At 44.3% G+C, this 22,103-nt stretch overlaps 1 protein-coding gene and 1 non-coding gene across 5 annotated transcripts; one reads left to right on the top strand and one right to left on the bottom strand.

Moving 5' to 3' along the window:
- The first annotated feature begins 4,223 nt into the window (after positions 1–4,223).
- Positions 4,224–4,305, top strand: TRNAS-UGA (transfer RNA serine (anticodon UGA)). The gene has a single exon. It is a non-coding gene; the product is annotated as a tRNA-Ser (tRNA).
- A 4,177-nt stretch (positions 4,306–8,482) lies between these two features.
- DNAJC12 (DnaJ heat shock protein family (Hsp40) member C12) lies at positions 8,483–22,009 on the bottom strand. 4 transcript variants are annotated; one of them, XM_053983409.1, is made up of 6 exons: positions 21,700–22,009; positions 17,671–17,788; positions 14,591–14,669; positions 12,739–12,878; positions 11,361–11,562; positions 8,483–9,586 (listed from the first exon to the last, which is right to left on the bottom strand). In XM_053983409.1, exons 2-6 carry the CDS (start codon positions 17,746–17,748, stop codon positions 9,492–9,494), a joined length of 594 nt encoding a protein of 197 aa, XP_053839384.1. In that variant the 5' UTR covers positions 17,749–17,788; positions 21,700–22,009; the 3' UTR covers positions 8,483–9,491. The 4 variants fall into 4 exon arrangements, with proteins under 4 accessions (XP_053839384.1, XP_053839383.1, XP_053839386.1 ...); XM_053983408.1 differs by lacking the exon at positions 21,700–22,009 and having other exon boundaries at positions 17,671–20,412; XM_053983411.1 differs by lacking the exon at positions 21,700–22,009 and having other exon boundaries at positions 9,499–9,800.
- Positions 22,010–22,103: the final 94 nt, after the last annotated feature.

The following is a 22,103-nucleotide window of genomic DNA, read 5'->3' as shown; positions in this document are numbered from 1 at the left end:
GTAAAAAAAAACTCCAACAAACTGGAAAATAATGATTAAATGAAAAACAAATCAAATAAAAAGTCATGTAATTTAAGATTTGAAGCATACAAAAGGTGAGTAAATCAGGGTCTCCATACCAACACCTGTGCTCAGAATGGAGGCAAAAATCAAGCAATACAGAATGGGAGCCACAAGCCTATTTTATTTTCATGCAGGTGGAAAGAACATTACTCTTGATAGTGTTGCAGATGCATTATGAAAGCCAAGTCTCATTAATAAACCTACCATGAGGGTGGTTTTGGCCCAGAGTAGCATTTTCCTATGATATTCAGCATAGTTGGATTTTGAAAGCATATCCATTTACCTTCTGTTTTCATAAAAATGTAGGAGATGTTGCAGTTTCCAGTTGCAAACAGGAACATTCTTTTCATTTAAAACCCAGTAAATCTGGTAAAGATGTATTAAAGAAAAAGGTTCCAATCCAGTAGCACACGCATGCCCAAATTTGCTAAGGTTATTTATTAAAAATAAGAGTGCAACAAAACATTTGGCTGCATTGATACCTACAACAACATTCAGTGATATAATTTGATAATCTTGTGACACTGAGTCTGTAATTTCATTAAAATTTAAGTAGAACTAATAGCATTTTCCCAAAAATTATCTATTACTGAACATTTGAGAGGATTAGAGGCAAAAGCAGATTCTACAGTCTGTCAACGTTAAGAGCCATTTTCAATAGTAAAATGAAGGCTTTAGGATAAAATTGTATGCTTGTTTTTGCATATGCATGGATGTTTAGACACCTTAATTAATATTTAGCTGCATGAGCGGGATTAGCAAACTGTCTGTGTATATTCACACGCTTGTGGTGGCAGATGTCCTGCTGCCTCCATTTCAAATGTTGCTGTAAGTGAGGTGATTGAGCATCTGTGAGCAGAGCCAGGCAGGCACGGGGAGCTGCAGCTCAGTTTGCCTCCCCTGAGCACGTCAGTCAGAAGCATCAGCACTTCCTCAGCACCCCCTTGCCAGCAGCATCAAATCCTGGAGCAGAAAGGACCAGCACTAGAACACTTTGGTTTACCTAACCAGCAGAAATTTCTTCTTGATAATGTTTATAACAAATACCATGGGATACCAATTAATTCCATGGAAGCTGCCCAGCAGCCATTCTATCTCAACAAATTTTGTCATCATTGACAAACAAACAAGGAAAAGTTTGACGCCTCCTAACTGAAGGAACAAAGCCACTTTTGATTCCCTGCCTGAAACTTGTCCCCAGATCCATTCTTAGGCATTCACAGAATGTGAAATTTTAGCCATACAGAATTTTCCATAGTAAATTCTTATTTTCATTGTCTGTATGGTTTCAGCTTTGTTAAATGACCTACAGAGCTAACAGACAGAACAGGAGAAATAAAAAAGAAATACTCTTCAGTATGCAGCATTAATTTTCCTCCTGTTATGCGTTTCCTCAGGGAAAAAGCATGAAATTCTGTAGTCTTGTGGTGACAGCATGATCTGTTGTAAAACACAACTTATGCTGGAGTCATTATTTCATTCTTCAAGGGAGATGTAAAATTTACTCTTGAATATTCGAAGTTACACAAAGCACAAAGTTGCTGTTCTGCCGACATTGCTGTAAATACTTGTTAACTTAGGCAGAATCTAACCTATTTTTTTTCTGTTTTTCTGTTGCAAGCATCATAGATTTGTAACAGGAAGAAATGTTCAAACTATTGAATTTGTAAAGCTGATAGAGATTGATCAAATAAAAGGCCACAGAGCAAGTGGTGGAGAAGGGATGGAACAAGCATTCCAAAACTGACATTGCACTTAAGGTCAACTAAGACAAGAAACCTGAAGGATTGCAGTGCTTGGGGCTCAGTCCCTGTATTTTTTAAGAAACCACTTGTACATTTTTGACACTGGTTGGTTAATCTGTCCATGTGCTATTGAAGATTTCTCAGTATCTGTCCTCGTTACTTGGAGAAATTAAAAACATGAGAAAATACAGGCAATTCTATCCTAGCACCATTATTTTATATATCAGACCTAAACCAGACTTTTATCCATCACCTATTCTCATGTCAATATCTTACTACCTTTAAGCGATTAAGAAATGAAACTTCTGAGATTCCTCGGGGAGATAAATTCATGTTCAAAATACACGTACTCCAGTGGCACTCTGCATGTGTCCCTAAGCCCTTCTGTCACTGCTCCCGGGCAGGGATTGCCACCGCGAGGAGCTGGAAGCTGCTTTGTGCGCGCTCCCTGCTCCGCGCTTGCAGCTTGCGCTGACAGCACTGGAGGTCACTCCAGCACTGCTCAAGGAACCAGAGATTCCTCCGGAGACGGACACCGAGTGGAGCTGGTTAAATACAGCTCACTGTGTGCCTCAGCAGCTCTCAGCCGCCTCGGATTTATTCTGTTTTCCTGAAATTGCACATTTGATCTCGAGTCCTATACGTGAACACGAAGCAGTTGTTGTTTATATATATATATATATTAAAAAAAAAAAAAAGCTTTTTCTTAGTTCTGCTAGGAAAGAAAGGCTCCTAGATTCAGAGCACTGAAGTCAGACACTGCAAGTTGTGGGCCAGCAGCAGCACTGAGCCCGTGTGCAGGACATCGCGTGTGGTTTCAGGGCGTTCACTGCAGCCTGGCAAAGCCCGCGGGCCTGGAGCGCTCGGGCTCTCGGCTTCCACCTTCCAGCAAGGTCCGATGGAGAGCAGCGGCCTGGAGCGTTCCCTCGGCGGCCTCACAGCGGGTGGGCGATTCCCGTGTCGGGGATTTCCAGGGGTTTCCAGGCGGGAATTCCCGGCCCCTCGCTCTGCGGCACCACAAAGAGCTCTGTGCGCAGAGCCCGCGCCGGAGCCGCGTTTGCGCAGCGGCAAAGCCCATCGGACAGACGGACAGACAGCCTTTCTGCCTTCCTTCCTTGCTTGCTTTCACACCTTCCAGCGGCAAAGCCCATTGGACAGACAGACGGACAGCCTTTCTGCCTTGCTTCCTTGCTTGCTTTCACACCTTCCAGCGGCAAAGCCCATCGGACAGACGGACGGACGGACAGCCAGCCTTTCTGCCTGCCTTGCTTTCACACCTTCCAGCGGCAAAGCCCATCGGACAGACGGACAGACGGACGGACAGCCTTTCTGCCTTGCTTCCTTGCTTGCTTTCACACCTTCCAGCGGCAAAGCCCATCGGACAGACAGACGGACGGACAGCCAGCCTTTCTGCCTGCCTTGCTTTCACACCTTCCAGCGGCAAAGCCCATCGGACAGACGGACAGACGGACGGACAGCCTTTCTGCCTTGCTTCCTTGCTTGCTTTCACACCTTCCAGCGGCAAAGCCCATCGGACGGACGGACGGACGGACGGACAGCCTTTCTGCCTGCCTTGCTTTCACACCTTCCAGCGGCTGCAGCGCCGCTTCTCCTCGCTCCGACAAGCACAGAAACACCTGGTGCTTTCTAACATCCGTGTGTCCTCTACATTCCCCGGGCAGGTCACAGAGGAAAGGCCTCACAGGCGATTCTCTTTAGCCTATTTTAAGACCATTACTAACTCAGCAATATTTTCGGTGGTGAGGCAAGTTAAAACAATTATTAAGAACGCTTCTCGAGCTCACCAAATAACTCACACCAAAAAAAAAAAAAAAAAAAGAGGATGGGAAGTCGCCAATATCAGCTACTTATAATAATAAAACAAAAGCTCTGAGCATACAAATTAAAAGTCAGGGAAAATTATTATTTTTACCCATTGCAACAGAGGTAGAAAGTCAAATGAAATTTAATTTCTATTGTACTACTGCTGGCACAATTAACTCTTGCTAGGGTAAAAAAAAAATTATCTACAGCGAATTAAATTGCATATAAGGTCATATGATAGAGACCTTTCGAGATTTCGTAATAATTGAAAGAAGCAGGAAAAATATTAACGCCACTGAAAGCTAATGCAACACCTAATGGCTACTGTCTCCTGCAGGAGTTCCTGGCTGCCTGCTCGCTGTCAGACTCGGGTGCGCAGGTGTAACTCGCAGCCTCTGTGTTTCAGGCTGGAAATCTCTCCGGTGTGAACTGGGATTTATTTCCCTCGCTGCTCCTGCGGAGCCGCGGCCGCCATTGCTGCGGGGGCGGGGCCGGGGCCCGCGGCGCCCATTGGCTGCGCGGGTTGGGGGCGGGGCCTGAGGCGGGCGGAACGCCCTATAAGGGTGCAGCCCGGGGAAAGGCCCAGCACCAGCAGCGATGGCCGAGTGGTTAAGGCGTTGGACTTGAAATCCAATGGGGTCTCCCCGCGCAGGTTCGAACCCTGCTCGCTGCGGCCCGGAGGGGCTTCAGTTTTTTTTGTTCTTTCGTGGCCCCCTCCCGTTCCTTGTCGTGTGTAAGTTTTGCTCCTCACGGTTCCTCTCGCTGGCGGCCCCCGCAGCACCCACAGCGAGCGTCTGGGATGATGGCACAGAGTGGGGCAGGATCATCTGCTCGTGCGGGGTGATCCTGGAGCCCGCGGCAGGGTCGCAGCCAGACGGCTCAGGAATCTCGCCCGAGAGGGAGACTCCCCTGCCTCTCCGGGCACGCTGTTCCGGTGCTCGGTCACTGCACAGGAAAGAAGCACGTTCAGGTGGCAGCTCCTGTGCAGCAGCTCCTGTGCAGCAGCTCCTGTGCAGCAGCTCCTGTGCAGCAGCTCCTGCTCATTGCCTCTTGTCATTGCTGGGCACCACCGAGCAGAGCCTGGCTCCACCTTCCTAACACCCCCTTTGGATGTTTGTACACGTTAAAGGCGTCCTCTCTCAGTCATCTCTTTGTGACACTGAACAGGCCCGGCTCCCTCAGCCTTTCCTCATGAGAGATGCTCCAGTCTCCCCATCATCTTTGTTGCCCTATGACATTTATCCTACTGCAGCTCATCAGGCCGTGCCCACCTGCTCCTCCCCTGGCCCTGCCAGAAGGAACTGTGGTGCTGAAGCTGCAGCAGGGCAAGGTTCTGGCACTGCACCTCCAAGCAGTGACCTCCAAGAGCATTGCACCTCCAAGAGCCCTCGATGGAGGTGAGAGAAGAGCACCTGGGGTTCAGTGCTCTTTCAACAGCTCAGCTTCTAGGCCCTGCAGACAGGACAGACAGTGTCAGTGGCAAAGCTCAGGCTTCATCCAGTGCCTTATGCACAAACAATGTCCTGATTCACCCAAAAGTTCTGCCCCCACGTCCTACAGCTGATAGAAAATAAATTAAATCTTGTCAGCAGAAGGCTTCTCTATAAGGAATGGGCTTGCTCCATCAAACCTTGCCTTTCCTGAAGGAAGCTGGTCTGATTCCTCCTGGACCTCCAGTGAGGGGGGCCCTCAATCCTCTTTTCCTGCCTTTTATGACCTTCTGCACATGCATGATGCACATACACACACAATATGGTGTTGACGGTGAAAAAAGCACAGAAGTTATTATGCCATTAATAACCAGGAAAAACAAAACAAGGCAGCGTTCCCCAACCGTCTGTGACTGGCTTAAACTGAGTCTCACCACCCAGATGTGTCAGTCTCCTCCTGTGCGTGGCCCCAGCACCGATGAAGGGCTGAAAAACCGGCAACTCTGCCAACGGCAGGGGGAGTGTGTGCACCGGGCTGCAATAAAATACCCAGCATAAACCAGCTGACAATCATCTGCCCATCTGACAGCGACACAGCCCAAAAGCCTACGGAGCGGCTTTATCTTCTGCTGTGTAATTTCATCAGCTTTACAACAGCCTCACTGCTTACACTTTCATATCCTGAAATGAGGGATGAGCCTGCTGGGAAGGTAAGATAGCAATGTTCATGCTCAGGAAATTAAAGATACACAGTATCTCTTTTAATAATCAGGATACTTGCTGCTATTATAGAACATATAAACTGCCTTTGTTAAAAATCTCATTTAAAGAGAAAACAAACAATCAAGAAACGACCTTACCTATCATTCAGCATTACTCAGCCCGAGATTTGAAGTCATATACTGTCTGTGTTTATCATCCAAACTAACTCTTACACTGTTTTTGCCAACATTGGCAAATGTTGGCAAAGCAACTTCCCAAATAGTGGCAAAACAAAAAGGTTGAGAATGCTTTAGTTCTTGATAATCTTATATATTCTGCACTTGCACAAGTATGACAGCAGCAAATAAAGAAAGAATAATTTTCTGTAATTACAGAGTCCCTCCATGCTGTTCAGTTTCACTGTAAATAACCGGCTAAGTAGTTGCTTAATTTCTGTTTAAAAATAGTTCAAAGGCCTAGGAACACAGCATTGAACAACGTTCCCTGTACTCTGTATTTTATCATCATACACCTGCACCCCATCTGCTGTCTCATAACTTCCAGATGAAAACTCCTCAGCCTTCACAAGTCCGGTAATGGCTGGGTTTTATCAACACTTTTGTCTGGACTCCAGAGGATCTGGGCTCACCTCACAACTCTGTTTATTTTCATACCAAATCATTCAGAGCTGTAACACAGCACAGTAAATCAGAGCCCTCACGTACCCAGGACGTATTCACGTATTCAGGACCCTTTACTGCCCACCTAAGCAGCTCCCAGGGGGAGCTAAAGAAGAAAATAGGAGCTTACCATGTCTTCAGAGGGCTGCCCTCCTCCAACTTGAAACTCCTAGGCCCTAATCTAATAAATAGTGTCTGGGCTTGTTGCTGTTGTTCCCCACCCCCACAGACAACCCCTTGCTGCTGTTTCCACTTTGCAAAGAGAGTTAAAGATCTCAGTGGGCCCCTGAAAACCACGAACGTCTGACCCTGTTGCCTTAATCACGCCTTCAGAGAGCCTGAGATCCACCGCACAACCCCTGCCCCAGTTAAAGTTCCAACATGTGAATTATGTTTGGTGCTCACCAGTGCAGGGGCCAAAGCACCCCATAATTGCTGCTGAAATATCAGGTGGGACATTCACTGGATCTTTTCACACTACTAGCAAAAATCTTCTAAAAGTACTGTATATTTAAAGAAGCAGATAAGCAGTTTATGCTTCGGCTGTGGATGCTGAATGATCTAACAGTGACTAAGCTGTCAGGTGCTTTCTTTACTTTCTAACATGAGGGAGAACTGGGTTGCCCGCTCATTCCAGTGAACTGTTGTTACTGGCTGACAGGTCAGGTCCCACCTGGTTCTGGGGAATGAAAAGCAGAACAGGGTGCACAGGCTCCTCTTCTTTTCCAATCCATCTGAGTCTGCTCTGCTAGGAATAGATTCATTCAACTCAAGAAATACAGAGAAACAGACCATTTCAAGTTCAACATGTAAAGAGATGGGAAAAAAAAGTTCGTATTGGTGGCATTGGTGCACTGGAGCACCAGTTAGAACTTGCCCTCCTCATGAGAACAAATACAAATTACAGGGCTGATCTTGAGCAGGTTGTTGCAAAACACAACTTCTGCCACGAGCTTTTACTGGCTAAGAGCCTTCCAAATATCTGCGGTTATTCATCCAGAACAAACATCCAAAGGTTCTTTGCCAAAACCAACCACGCAATAATTGGCTAATAATGACATCAGTTTTAATGACACAAACTATTAGTTTGCTGTTCAAAGGTCTATTGTATGTTCACTTCTCAAAGGAAACCAGCTCATTAGGTGCTAAATCATCCATCCAACTACCCCCTTTTACCTTTTTCACTTTACAAGTGAAATGGGCAGGGGAGAATCTGGGTTGCCATCTGATTCAAAGTGCTCCAGCTGGCTGCATTCCCATCTTTCTGTTAGGGGAGAAATTGTTCCCTATTACTTAGTATCCTTCACATACAGTAAGAGATTCTTCTGCTACTACCGTTTAACATTGTTTACAGTCCCTCTATATAAAATGGACCAAAGTCTTTCTTGAGAAAATACCTTTCTATGAAGTAAAGTAGCAAATGCACCAGAAAAAAACAAACCAGTTACATTTAACAACAGTAACAGAGAATTATTAATCTCATTTTATAATGCTTTCAGCTGCAAAATATGCAAGGGAAAAGCATGAAAATTTAAAGAGGATGTGCTATAGAACTGGCTCTTGGTACCAATGCCATCCACTCTAGGGCCAGCGTGGCTGCATCAGCACAGCTCCAGCGCTCAGCTTTTACAAGCTGGGACCAACAGCAGCAGCGCTGACAGCGGCGGCAGCCCAGGGGAGCGGGCTGGCTCCAGGGTGCAGGCGCCCACGAGGTCAGTGACACCCACCCGTTTCTGGGTTCAGGAACAGCACTCGGGGCACAGGAGGTGGCAAACAGGCCCCAGCCAGGAGGGGCACAGTAACTCAGGCAGCACAGCCCAGCCCAGCCACACACATCCCTCCAGGGAGAGACAGGCATCAGATTGTTTCCATGTGGGGACAACACTGCACTTGCCAGGGTACGCTTTCCATTGCACTGCCTAGGATTCAGAACTGGACTCCTTAAGCTTTTACCCACTAAGATGACAAATAAAAAGAAATTCCAAAGGAATCTCTGTGGTGGGTGGAGGGTTTAATTAAAAAAGATGAAAGAAACCCCTTTTCTGTATGCATGAAGTTTTATTTGCTGCTGATGGAATTATCTGCCTGCACAAAACCATGATGTCAACACCTGACATATTAGCCAAGTTTGCAAAGAAGAAAACAAACACAAAATAAATAAACAACAATGTAGAATTTGAAAAGTTGCCCGAAGTATCAAAAACTTCTCATGTGAGATTTTGTACACATTAGTGCTGACTAGTCTGATTTTTCATTCCTCACCATACAAAACCCTGGTAAAACCATGTCTAGCACACCTGAGCAGGGAGGGGAATTGCTATGAAGCACAGGACAATGCTGGCACACATACACAGGGGATCAGTTTTCCACCAATACATCTTAAGGCAAAAATTGCTATCTGGAGAAGTAAAGTTCTGAAACTGCCTTCCGAAACAAATAGCTGGTGCAAAAAGTGTTTCTGTTAAGGTAGAAGACAAGTGATTTTTAGGAGTGCTTGATCTGTCACAGAGACCTTGGATAACAAGAACCTTCTCATTTCATCTATAACATGAGACCACAACTCTCCTACAAGTTAAGTTTGTAATGAGTACATTATAAATCACTGCAGTGAGTACAATGCCATGGAGAAGTGAAGCAGAGCACAGAGTTAAGAGATAAGCACAGCTCTGTTTACAGTTCATTGTCATAAAGCTTTTGGAAGATCCTCGCTGACTAGGGCACCCTGGAACATACTCTACTGCGAGTATGTTTTTTATAACATCACACCATTGAAAGAATATTAATCACTACACAATATATGAGAATACAAGATGTTAGATAACTTCACAACATCACTTCATATTAATATTGAAAAGGGCTTTGCTTATTGAACAGAAAAATCTCTGTCTGTAATGCTCACAGCATGAGTGATAAATCAGTATCTAGACATTGACTGGAACAACACATTACAATCAAAGAATACAAAATGCAAATCATTTATAACTGCTGCTAAAAAAACCAAACTGAATGCTGAACAGATGATCTCATGCTTCTTTGTGTTTCTCATTTTAGATCTCATAGTTTCTGAATTTCCTCAGAAGGTCTGATGGAGCATCGCCTGACCAGCGGAAACGCAAGTGCCAGTAATTCCCCTCTGAAAATCCTGAGGGAAAAGAAAAAGAGAAAGACAACTAAATTATTATAAACATGCACAAAATTAATTTTTTCTGAAATAACACTTGATAGTCTTCCCAAAAAGAAGTGAGCAGAAAAGTGGTCACTTCCAGTGCTCTTGACTAGCACGGACAAATAGGAGCACTGAGTTCTTGGCAGGTTGCAACAAGAGCTCAAACACCAACCTTCGGCACAGAGATCAGCTGGGAAGGGTCCCAGAGGAGAACAGCAAGGACCCTGGCAGTCCCTAAAGGGAACTCACAAGGGACACTGACAAATTGCATTGGCCTCATCTAAGGAAGAGGATGGAGATGGTGCTGTGATAAATCTGCAAGTACGCCATCTGGGGCCTTTTAATACTAAAGTGTGACCTTCCTTTTACAGCAAAGTGAACCCTATGAGCAGAATTAGTGTTCAAATGTGTTGTTTGAGCTGAAATAGCCATGTAGGTGGCAGTCCAGAATTCATCCAGGCCAGCAGACAGGAACAGTTTCAAAGTGGCCACAGTTTCAAAGTGGAACCCAATGCAAAAATTTTTGCTGGATCAAAACAAAACCGTTATCAACATCCTAACATGGGGAATAAACACTGAAGTGCATACACACTCTGTCAAATATTATAACATTAACATTTATTAATGTGAATATATGCCACTGGATAAATGAAGTAGGCACTTGATGAGTTTGATATTTTTTCCATTCAAATATCTGGAAATTAAATTAAAACTTAAAAAAAAAAAAAAAAAAAAAGAGAAAGAAGATGCCTGAAAAGAAAATTCAGCATTACAAGGAACAAGATGATGTTTTCTTTACTTCAAGATTTTACTGTTCTGCAAAGGATACAGTGATGATTTAATTACCAAAAAAAAAAAAAAGAGTAGATAGTATAAAGTTATAGAGCATAATTTTTCAAAATCAAGTTTTCAGTTAGGCCTGGCATACACTTCCTTGTAGAATTTTCTTACCAATTTTGTGCATTCCACAAATATTTGGGATTGCATTAAGTTTTGCTACCTGCACAGTACACCCTAATTTCCTGTTTGATCAAACTGGGGAGAAATGACAGGATTTTGTTTAACAATAGTTCTGTGCTACCATAGGCCTAGGATTGTGAAACTCCTGAAGGACAAGGCAGCACAGAGGGTGCCTGTGGTGCTAAGGAAGCTTTGATCAGGTACAATGACCTAAACCACAGCCAGGAAGTGCTGACTGGTAGGTGACACTTTTGAAACACACATTTATTCTGATGCATACACTACTTAGAAAAAACAAAACTGTTTGAAGAAAGAAGCCTTCAAGTCTCAAATTTTAGACCTCACTAACTCATCAGATGCAAACTGTGCAAAACTACTGAATAATGGATAAAAAACCCCCAATATTTTACTTAACAGTTCTAAAATTTATTTTAAAAAGTCACTGAAAATAACTGCCTTCTCTTTTTACTTTGCATTTTTATATATATCAGAAAAATTAAACTTTTCATTTTGGTTGAAGCTTTTTTTTTCTCCTTCTTCTCCAGTTGCAGCTTTTACTAGCAAACAAACAAGGAAACGTGGGATAGGGAGGAAGGAGCATCTGAAAACTTCAAAATTAAATAAGTAATCAAAAGCATAAAACCCAAATCAAAATCTCAACCCAAACCCACATTTAAAAAGCTAGAAGTTCAACACACTGTTCTGGAGAAGACTTCCTCATGACTGAAAGCCCTCATTTCAGGCCAATCCCTGGATACTGCAATTTTCTGCAACTGCTGTTTTCACTTACTTGGGGAGTCTGGATTCTTTGAAGACTGTGGTTTCACATCAGGGATTGCAACATCATCTTGTTCCCTGCTCCCTCCCAGCAATCCATCTCCACTGTTTGCCGTCTCTTGGCTCCACATCTCGTTAGTTATGTTGTTGCTATTACCAAAGTCAGGAGCTTCCAGCATTTGGTCCTTCTTACTTTGGACAGCCCAGTGCATTGACTACAGGAATGCAAACAGAGCAAAGAACTAAGCCCTATGCTTTAAGGGATTTTCATGACTTTTTCTTTTTTATATTGCTGCAATAAATGGTCAAACGAAGCACACTGAGAAGCCTGCATGTCAGTAGGATAGGGGAAAGTATGGTTACATGTCCCAAACAGCACTGAGAGGATACTTTATGTCAGGTGGGGGTGAAGAACAAAATGTACATCAGAATTTTAACGGCCTTTTGTCCAGTTTCTTCTGTCATGAATTCAGACTTTTTTAAAAGGGCTTGAGTGACTTCAGAAATGTTCATTTTCAAAGCTGTCTTTGACTTCAGAGAACCCTTTGAAGGCAAGACAATTTGAAAATATTTAAAATTAAAGTCTGTGGAATAACATCCGTTTGGAACTGAACTAAGCTTAATTGGATATTTCCATCAAACATTTAAGCTCAGGCATAATGCTGTAGTTGAAGTCTCTCAAACTTCTCTCCTAAGCAGAATTGAGATGGGCAGAATTGATACAGGAAACTTTTATTCACCTGCCTTAAAATATGACCATGTAGCCCAATCCAATATTATGGAATTGAGCGCTACTAGGGGCATGCCACCAAATCTTCTCAATAGCAAAATCAGGAGGGAAATCACCCAAAAAAACTCCTGCCTCTGTCCCAGATGACCCCACCAGCCTGGCAGGGCCCCTCCAAAGCTCTATGGGAAGCCCAGGGTTCCAAGGAACTACCTTCTGGATTTTTTCAATGACATCTTTATTTAATCAGACAGCATGAAAACCTATCTGATAAGCAATATACGAAGAGGAGAATATATTATAAAAAGATCCCAGCTTTAACTTAACTTTAAAAAGAAATGAAAGTTTCCTACAAAAGCAAAGTGAGCTGAGGCACTTGAAAACAGCCCTGAAGTTACTTAAACTTCCTATAAAAGCAGTAACTTGATAAATTCACTCTAAAACTACTGGCCTAACGAATGTGAATGGGCTCCTCAAGTCCTCCAATTTTTCCTGAATTTCCTTAACACCCACAGTGCAGGAATCTCTCTGCACCATTCCCATCCCCAGACCCTGTCACTGCAGCAGCACCCATACCCATAACTCATCCCCTCACTCTCTGCAGTTTTCTGTCTGGGCCAGCCCTACCTCCCTGCTCTGCTGAGGGCCCAAACTCAGTTCTGACCGTTCTGACGGAGCTGCTCAGGGCCTCCCACTGCTGGAACGGGACGGCGACTTTGCTCCGGCGCCAGTGATCGTAGCGCGCCCGGCTCTGCTCGTTGGTCAGAGTCTCCTTGGCCTGCTGCAGCCTCTGGAAATCCTCCACTGGGACACAGACAAAAAGGACACGAAGGACAAGGTTTGTCTGGCAAAGAAATGAATTCAGATGCAAAAGGGGACCTGCAAGCAATGGCTCAGAGCAAAGCAGAGGAGAAGGCAGAAGGAGAAGCAAGTGGCCAAGGGATGTGGTTCTGGTTCCAGCTTGCGCAGTTCTGGCTGGCTTCAGGATCATGGCACCTTTGGTGGACCGATGCCCCTGCAAATCATGACTGAAATGTTCCTTTGTCTACCAGCTTCAAAAGCTCCTAAACTTAAGTTGAGAGAAACTTACAGAGTACACAGGTAAAAGGCACAAGTCAGCCCCTGCAGACTACATCAAAAAGGGAAATTAGAGCAACAATGCTTAGAAGGGACACACTGAGATCTACAGCAGCACAGGAGTCAGAGCAGAGGACAGCAACAAGAACCGTAAGCAGAGAATTAAAAAGATGAGCAGGAACTGACAAGCAAGAATAAACATCTAAATATAGTTCAGATTGATTAACTTGTGCATTTTATTAGGTGTATTTTCTACGTATGCTAAAATGTTATCCAGACTGCATGAGTAAGAGCTCTCATTTTTCCCTACAGGGTTATTTTTCAAGGAATGGTTACTAAGGATGCAGCTGCATGTTACTATTTGTGGAAGGGTTATAAAGATTTAGACTTCATCTATGACTCACCTATGTAACAGTGATCTATTATCATTACTATTATTCATTTATTCCAGTTTACAAATTAGAGAGAGTTCTTTTGAAATACACTACACCCAAACACTAATCAAAATTGATAACAATACATCAAACAAGAGACAACAGGCTGAGGGAACAATTGTACTAGGTTTTCTTATTCTAATGTTACTAGGTTTTCTTATTCTAAAGTTACTAGTTTTCAACAAATAAAAAGTCTAATTACTCTTTATTAAGCTTTAAGCTGATGAAATAAAACACATAAAGTAAACTCGCACTAGTACTGTAAAAAGGTATTTAAAGTAAATAAGGCATGTTCAGGTAAAGAGAGAGTATAACATTTCTTTGTGACAAGCAAAGCTGCTCTGATATTTGGCACTTGGCTGCTCTTTTTGTAGCTCAGCCTTGGTGAGCTCTGCCCAGGGCTCTCTGTGGTTATGAATGGGTAAAGACTGGTTCCAAATAACTCAGGTGCTGCTCAGCCCTCCCAGCTCTGAGGAGCTGCCCCCTCTCATCAACACAAACGTCAGCTGCTGTTCTGCAAACAGAGGCTCCTCGTGAGGCTGTCTTCTCTTCACTTCCAGTCATTAAATTACATTAAAAGGAACTAAAGCACATTTATGTGTTCCTCATGGGCTTGTTCCTGGCAGTAAATTAACTGATTGATCTAAGTGGGGCACTTGAGAGCGTGGAAGTGCACAGACTCCATAGGTCTAGGAAGGGACACCCTCCAGAAATAAATTCTGTATTAAAAGATGATCTACTGCAGAAAGAAAAAAGATTCAAGGTCCTAGAAATAAAATTAAAAAAAAAAAAAAATTTGAACAAGTGTCTTCCTGCTCTATCACAGAGGAGTGTGCAAGTCTTAGAAAGAATATCACAAGCTTGCTATTTAAATAGAATGTGCTCAATGCACACGATGATTGAAATATATTGAGGGGAAATAAAGTTTTAAGGCTGAATTTAGTATCTTGGATATGTTAATAGAAGAAAAAAATAGATTGTTTTTACACAGGAAATAACACATACCTGCTTTGGGGTTTCCAGGGTGCTTGTCAGGATGACATTCAAGGGCTTTAATCTTATATTCGGCAAGAATCTGTTCGACCTAAACAAAATATTGAGACGAAGTGAGTAAACACAGAAAATATTTGCAAATTTTCTTTTTGAAAGAGGCTGGGAGGAACAACAAAGAATGCTGAAAGATTTTGTCCCATTCAATTTTACAAGCTTGAGTACAAGCAAAGTAGGTAACAACAACCATCTGCCAGTGACACTGCTCATTTAATCTCATTTCCATGCACTCATCCTTAGTCTTGTTTGTGTGAGGCTCAGTCATCCAGTATGGCTCTAGAAAAATGTGTAAAAACATTTCACCACAGAGGCAAAATGCATCACTTCACTTGCTCTTTCTTTTGTTTAATCAACTCCAACTTTCAACAGAGTCTCATAGCAAGAAGCAAAGGCTCTCTGTATTGCTGAAGATCAGTTTGTGTGTTTAGATGGCTTCCTCCACGTCCTCTTCATAGGAAATTCAGCCAGTACCCCATGAGGTTTCCATCTTGGATACCACAAGATAATGTGAACTACTGGTTTTGGAGCAAGTTCTTTCTTCAAGTTAATTTTTCATGCAAAAAGGTTGGCTTGGAGTAGAATAGATTTATAATCAACATTAGAATATTGGCATGTATTAGTTTATCAGTTAATTGCAATTTCTCACACAGTTTGTTATACCATAAAGTATTACAACCACTGGAAAAACTAAAACATGTGGAGCCATGAAGCCACTGGAGTGGGCATCAGCATAGATTTTCAAATCTTTAGTGTTTTTCCAAGTATCTTGCCAGTTCTTATAACTCAGAAGCCAAAACCTCTTTATATTATTCCAGTCCAACTTAAGCTTTCACAATTTGCCCTAAGGTATCAAAAATTACCATTCTTTCCCATACTACAAAGGCTGTTTACACAAATTCATCATTTGTCAAACCATAAGAGCCACATACAATTTAAATTATTTACTTCAAAATAAGGTCTCATAACATTTTTTATTTAGAATAAAATTACACTCAACTAGCTGGACAAATCTTGTTGGCATATTCTGGGGAAAAAATGTAGTTTATGGTAGTAGCTTAAGAATTCTACACTTTTCACTCTGCTCAGTAGCTCCTTCCAGAGGGACAGATGTGATGCGGTGTATCTGCAGTCCGTAAGACACTTTAAAACACACAGAGTGTAAAGAGAACTTGGTGGGACTGGTTACTGTATAGCCAGCTACCATCTCAAAAACTTAAAGTTACTTAAAGTAAACTTTAAAACTTGTACAGAGGGTTAAAATGTAGCAGAAGGGTAGGATGGAAGTTTTCAGCTAAAAAAAAAAAACAGTAGAAATAAAACTTTATAAGAAGTTTATACAACATACATGAAATTAATATAAAATATATAGTGAGGTGTTTTACAAAGAAAGATATCCAATACCCACTATACACAAACAGCATTGTTCTTGAAGAAGGATGGAGATTAAATCTCCCCTCTTCCTGTCACATCTGAAGATGGAGTAGGTGTCTGGGAGCTCAATTCTACCAGAAGCCAAGAATGAACTTGGTTTGTGTTTACTTGAATACAGCAAAAAAACTGTAGAAACTGAGAGTATTTCTGCTTAAATTTAACCAGGTCCAGCCAAGAGCAGGATACTGAGCAGCTTAGATGAAAGTGCTGCAGCTGGGAGTGTGCTGTGCATGCCCAAAGCAGCCTGTGCCAAATGCTTGACTCCTGTACAAAGTAGTGAGACTGCAAAATCCCTGTAATGCTCCAAATTCCTGTGAGAGCCCAGAAGAGCTGTGCAGTGTCCTGAGGGGAGGCAATCCTGGGGCTCAGACAGCCTGGGATCTCCAAATTCTTTCTCCCATGTCAAAAAGAGTGCAGCAACATCTGCTGCTTCTCCCAACAAATAGTACTTGGCAGCCTGTTTTTCAGGACCCACTAGCATTTATTCCAGCTTTTTAATTTCGTTTTCAAGCAATTTGAAAAATCATTATCACGTGTACTTGAACTGTTCATTAATTGCTAAGCCCTTAAGGAATTAGTGTGAGGTAGAAAGTGAGAAACAGCATCTGGGAAACAAGGCTGCGTGGAGCTTTGAGCACTGCCCTCTGCTGGGATCACTTCTGGGAGCGTCCTCAGGAAAAGCCTGACATTTCCCTCTGGGACACCCTGAAGATGTTTACTCCCAATCTTTATACTTCTTCACCACTAGGACAGGTGAGAGCATCTGGCTAAATTTACTGAGCAAAAGACAGCTTTTATCTCCACTTAATACATCCCTCATTACAGCAGAGTAATCAAAACTCGTTTTCCAAATCAGAAACACAATTCCAGTTAATAAAACAGCTAAACTAAAAAAAAAAAAAAAAAAAAAAAAAAAAAAAAGAGAGAGAGAGAGAGAAAATCAGTATACTACAGCAGCCAACAAAAAGTTGTATGGACACCTTTAACATGATGCACACTTGTTTTAGCTGCAAATCACTCAAAAATAGCTTAGTTAAATCTCATTATAAAGCATGTATCTGCTATCAAAACAAATTAGTAAAACTAGTATTTGAGCTTAATTAAAAACAGCATTTTAAAGTATTGATATGGTAAATTATAAAGAGATATTGGTTTTGTTTTCATCTGAACAAGTGAATACATTTAAAAAATATTACACTATGTATAAAGCCCAAGGAACTCAGCAGTGTTATCAGTGCCCTAAAGCTATGAACTTTCATTGTATTGCTTGTACATAAATAGCTCCTTTTCAGTTTTCAAAACCAATAATATCTATTCCAAACTATTATTTGGATGCTGTCAAACACATGCAGTTGGCTCTCTCCACAATCCAGTCCTGTTCTTCATGGCATTTTCAACGTAAGCCTTACTCCAGGCTCTTAATGTCAGAGAAAACACAGGAGGGAAAACTGAGCTTTCCAAGGGAGATCCTGCAAGTGGCAAGAAAGAAGGTGCACAAGGCATTTCAAATATTCCTGCCCGCAGAGACACAGCTGCAAATTCCCTGCAGACACACGAGCACATTCAAACTGTGAATAAGCTGGCGGAGAGGGAGAGGCTCTTACCGTCGATAGCTCATCGCATCCCAGCAAGTTGTAGTAATCCTCCAGGTCCTCCGGCTTGCAGTTCAGGATCGCATCCATCGGCACCGGTGCAGCGGGCTTCTTCCAGCCGGCAGGGAGGCTGCGGAACACAGCGTCACGTCAGAGCTCACGCAGGAATCTGGAGTAGCTCAGGGAACAGGCAGCTCGCAGTCCGGAGCGAGCTCCGTGCGGCGCTTTTGAGCGCTGGCAGCTGACACGCACGGAGCTGGGAGTTCCCCGCTGCCATTGGCCCCGCACGGTGCCAGCCCGCCCGCACAGAGCTGCTCTGGGCACGGCTCCCTGGGATTTGTAGTTGCCAGAGTCACTCCAGCGTTAAACCGTGGCTCCCGTCCAGACCGCAGAGCTCTGGACGCTGAAACGTGGCAGAGATTCCTCTCTCGCCATCCCCTGTGCAGCCACTGCAAACCAGGCACACACCGAGAGGCTGCCCTGCACCTGGGCCATCTTCTGTTCCATTTTTATTTACAACTTTTGCCACCATCTTCGACCAGATGATTAGATGGGTAATTACAGAAGAGAGTAAGGATCACTTCCAAAATAACAATGACAGGGTGCAATATTTGGAGAACAAAGCACCGACCTTGCCAAAGTCTGTCAGAGGTCTGCCAGTCAGCTCGACACAAGGGGAGCAACCTTCACTCTCTGAAGGCTCCCTTGGGTACACAGACACTACTCCTCAAAACCAAACAGCAACTGTAAATCACTCACGTCTGACCAGCTAAAACTACCTGAGGACATGAAACCCTCACTGTCTACTATCAAATTAAACACCCTTTCTCATGCCAAATTACTTTCAGACTGTGATTTGTACTGTGTGCAAAACATGTTCTTTGTGAAACTCATTTTACATTGAGGTGAAATACCTTAATTTTAAACTATGATTAATGACCAAGGCCTCAGCCCAACAGCGACTCTGGACACCTTTGGTGTCACCCATGATCTGTTGATTTCAAAAGATTACTTCCTAACCTAACCACATGCTGAATTCTTTGCCCTGGAGCTTTAGGAGTTCTGGTTTTACATTTCCCACCCCTGCAAGAGCTCCGCAGCCCAAGATGTTTCATGCCATTAACATGTTTCCTTAGCAGTTGCAAATGGACGCTGTGAGTGGTTATGCAGTTCTAGATGCAGTGACCTCGTAGGAGAACAGATCCCCAGGACGTGACCAAGGCTGGAACAGGCCATGTGTGAACCAATGAAGGATCCAGTGACCACTCAGAGATATTTATGAATAACAAATATATATAACTTTTGCACCCACAGGTGCTTTAATATCTGCATTAATAATGTTCTGCAATGACATTTAATATTAATCTTACACCATTTTCTCTTCAAGATTGCATCGTCTGAAATTTTCTTCTTTTACTGCATGTTCAGATAGCCTACTAAGATTATAAAATATACAAAGTAACTAAAAGCAATGATATTAAAAGAAAAAGCACAATCCTTGGTGAAACCATTTAAATCTGATAGAAACCTCTACCAACATATTTCTCCGAGTAAATAAAAAAATAGAAATTTTTTTCAACGTCACTACAAGTGGAAGAATTAGCAATTACAAATCTCTCCATCTCCACCATTCATAACTTAATAACCATAAAATACAGGAAAGAAAGTCTTTTAATAACAGAACGTGTCAATATTTAAATAGCTTGTACTCTGTGGGAGGACAAAAAGCAAACAGCTGTCCCTCCTCCCAACAGCATTCCTGACATCCCTTTCTTTTCCAAGTATCCCTTGTGTATTTGCATAAGGTGAAAGGGAAGCTCTTTAACTCTTTTCCCCTCCAGCTTTCAGCGGCTATTTCTGTGCTGCCGGGCAGCCGCAGGTCCAAGGGCTGCACCGCAGTGCCAAACCTGGCAGCTGCGTGCTCCCAGGGAATGTGCTCCCCGGAGCCTCAGCCCCGCCTGTACTCCCGTGGGCAGGCCACGCACGGCAGGGCTCCGAGCCACACTGCAGCAGCGCCCGCGCTCCTGCCCCTGCCCCTCGAGATCCCCGGTGCTCGAGGCACAAAGGCTCCCGCAGCACAGCTGCAGGTTTGGCTCTGGAGAACGCAAAATACACTGAACCGTAACTCAGCCTTTCACTGCTCCTATTGACCTCTGAGGGGCAACTCCCAAAGCATCATCAAAAAGGAGTGCAAGAGCAGCCCACGTGTATTACACAAAAAAATAACAAAGATTAGCCCCAGGACACAAAGTTCACTTAAAAGGGAATTGCAGTGCAGGAGATGGCACAGACTGTTGCCTACACACGCCGTGGTTAGTGTTGCTCAGGATGTACAAACTGTTCTGGAGGTGAGGAAATCTCGTATTTGTTCTCTGTACCCAGCCACCAACAAAAGACGTCTCTCGGTCCTAACACATATTGACAATTCTGTTTGTTTAGAGCCCAGAGCGAATCTAAATCCTGCTCCAATGTAACAGGACATTTACCAACAACTTGTAAAAGTCATAAATAGCCATTTAAATAAAACAGTAAGGTCTGGAAATCTCTGTTTGAATTTATTCCTGTAAAATACATAAAATCCTCCAGGACCAGTTCTTCTCCACTGACTACAGGGGTTTTGCTTCCTGAGGGCAGAGAACACATTTATGACAAGTCCAAGGCACAATATAACTCGTTTGAGTTTTTGCATGGTGTGCCCCATCCTTGTCCTCACACGAGCTCAGAGCTGCAGAAACAGGAGAGGACCCAAGCAGTGCCAAACTGACCTCCCACCAGAGGGCAACTCCTGCAACGAAGGCCACCGCTAACGTGGAGAAAAGTCTGCAGGATCAGAGGCGGCTTTAGCATCCCCGAGTCACTCCCTCCCCGATACCCCCACGGAAGCCTCAGAGCCTACATCTGCATCACTTGGATTAGTTCTTCCTTAGAACTGTCTTCACAAAAATAACCACCAAACCAATCTTAAAGCCCCACCTCCCCTTTGTATGCTGACAAAAGCACCTTGCACGTGTTTTTTTTTTAAGAAATACAGATCTTGCCTCAGCTCCCAGAGGCAAGAAGGAAAAAGAAGGCTTGCATACGAAGTTGCATAGAATAATAAAAACTTTCTGATCTGGTTACTCTGCAGCTTGTTTTGAGAAGCAGGTAGTGTGAAAAAAACAGTATGTACATATTTTTCAGGGTCGTTAACACCTTAAAGAACCAGAAAAGATCCCCAAACCTCTTTCCCCCTACAAAGACCACCTATGAAGTTAATTACCCATAATGTAATCCCTTTCAAGCCATATGTATCAATATTTTTAATCCCAAGTTTTTTTTAAAAGCTGTTGGTTATCAAGGCCTGCAAGGGGGAAATTCTGTCTGACCTGGGTCTTGCCACTAAATTTAGGAACTCCACTGTATTAAATCTACTAATACTATACTGCAAATAGCTCGTGATGTTGAACAGTAACAACAAACCAGCATTTAAATTTCTGTCCACGAAGTTTAGACCAAAATTCTACGTTGGTGGCAGTCCTGGGAAGAAGGCCGAGTTCTATCCAGTCCAAACTCCCAGGCGGAGAGAAACTACGCCATGGAGAGCCCACGCGTGGCACCTGCTGTCCGCTGTGCGGCGAGGATGGCCCCGCTGCAGCGCCAAGGACTGCAAGGACTGCTCCCACGCTCCAGAGGACAAGAGATCCCTGGGAAACCAGGGAGACCAGCCGCGCACAGCCCTGCACAGCACGGAAACGCGACGGATTTGGGGCCGTTGTTCGAACAAATCCCAACTCTCGCCGCTTACCATCAGGTCTCTCCTACACCACGCAGGCTCCATTCCTAAAGCACCAGTGCTTTAGACAGGCGCTGACCGCCCCCCCCCCAAAAAAAAAGCTCCTGCATCCCGGGAGCTCAAGTGCCGCGATGCGGAGTCTCAGGTGGGGCTGTTGTGTTATCCCAGAGGACACGGGGCGATACCTTACAGCATCCCTGCCAAGAGCCCGCGGTGCCGCTGCGCTCCCTTGGCGGGCAGGCAGCGGCCGTGCCCTGTGTGCCCCTCGCCCTCAGCTCCGTGCGCTCGGAGAGGCCGCTCCGAGCCCCCCGGCCCCGCTCTGCGGCCGGCACCGGGCTCGGGGGCGGCCCTGGCGGGCGGCTTCCCCCTGGCCAGGTGCCGCACAGCCCAGCAAAGGGCTCTGCAGCGGGGAGCTCGCTCCCGGGAAGGGGCAGCGTCCGTCCGATACCCTGAGGGAGAGCGAGCCCTGAGGCCTTCTCACGCGGCTGGCGACGAGCGAAACAGCGGCGCCGCCATTTGCCGGGAGCCGCCGACCGGGGGGTGCGGAGGAACCGCGCGCGGTCATTGCTCGGCAGGGGCGGGCTGTGAGCGGCACACGGCAGGGACGGGACGGGACGGGAAAGGAGGGCACGGGGCGGTGGGGCCGGGCCGGGCCGGGCCGGTGGCGGCCGCG

Source organism: Vidua macroura, chromosome 8 (assembly GCF_024509145.1).
Source record: "Vidua macroura isolate BioBank_ID:100142 chromosome 8, ASM2450914v1, whole genome shotgun sequence".
In the NCBI taxonomy this organism is placed as follows: Eukaryota; Metazoa; Chordata; class Aves; order Passeriformes; family Viduidae; genus Vidua; species Vidua macroura.
Note: the sequence above shows the minus strand (reverse complement) of the source record. Positions and strands in the feature narration are given on the sequence as shown.

Excerpts from the sequence above, each read along its gene's own strand:
- DNAJC12 (XM_053983411.1), bottom strand. The coding sequence starts at position 17,748 with ATGGATGCGATCCTGAACTGCAAGCCGGAGGACCTGGAGGATTACTAC. Across the intron at positions 11,563-12,738 it reads TGAGCAGCTCCGTCAGAACG|TCAATGCACTGGGCTGTCCA; the intron begins GTCAGAACTGAG and ends GCATTCCTGTAG. Across the intron at positions 9,801-11,360 it reads AAAGAATCCAGACTCCCCAA|CTGATCTCTGTGCCGAAGGT; the intron begins GTAAGTGAAAAC and ends GACCCTTCCCAG.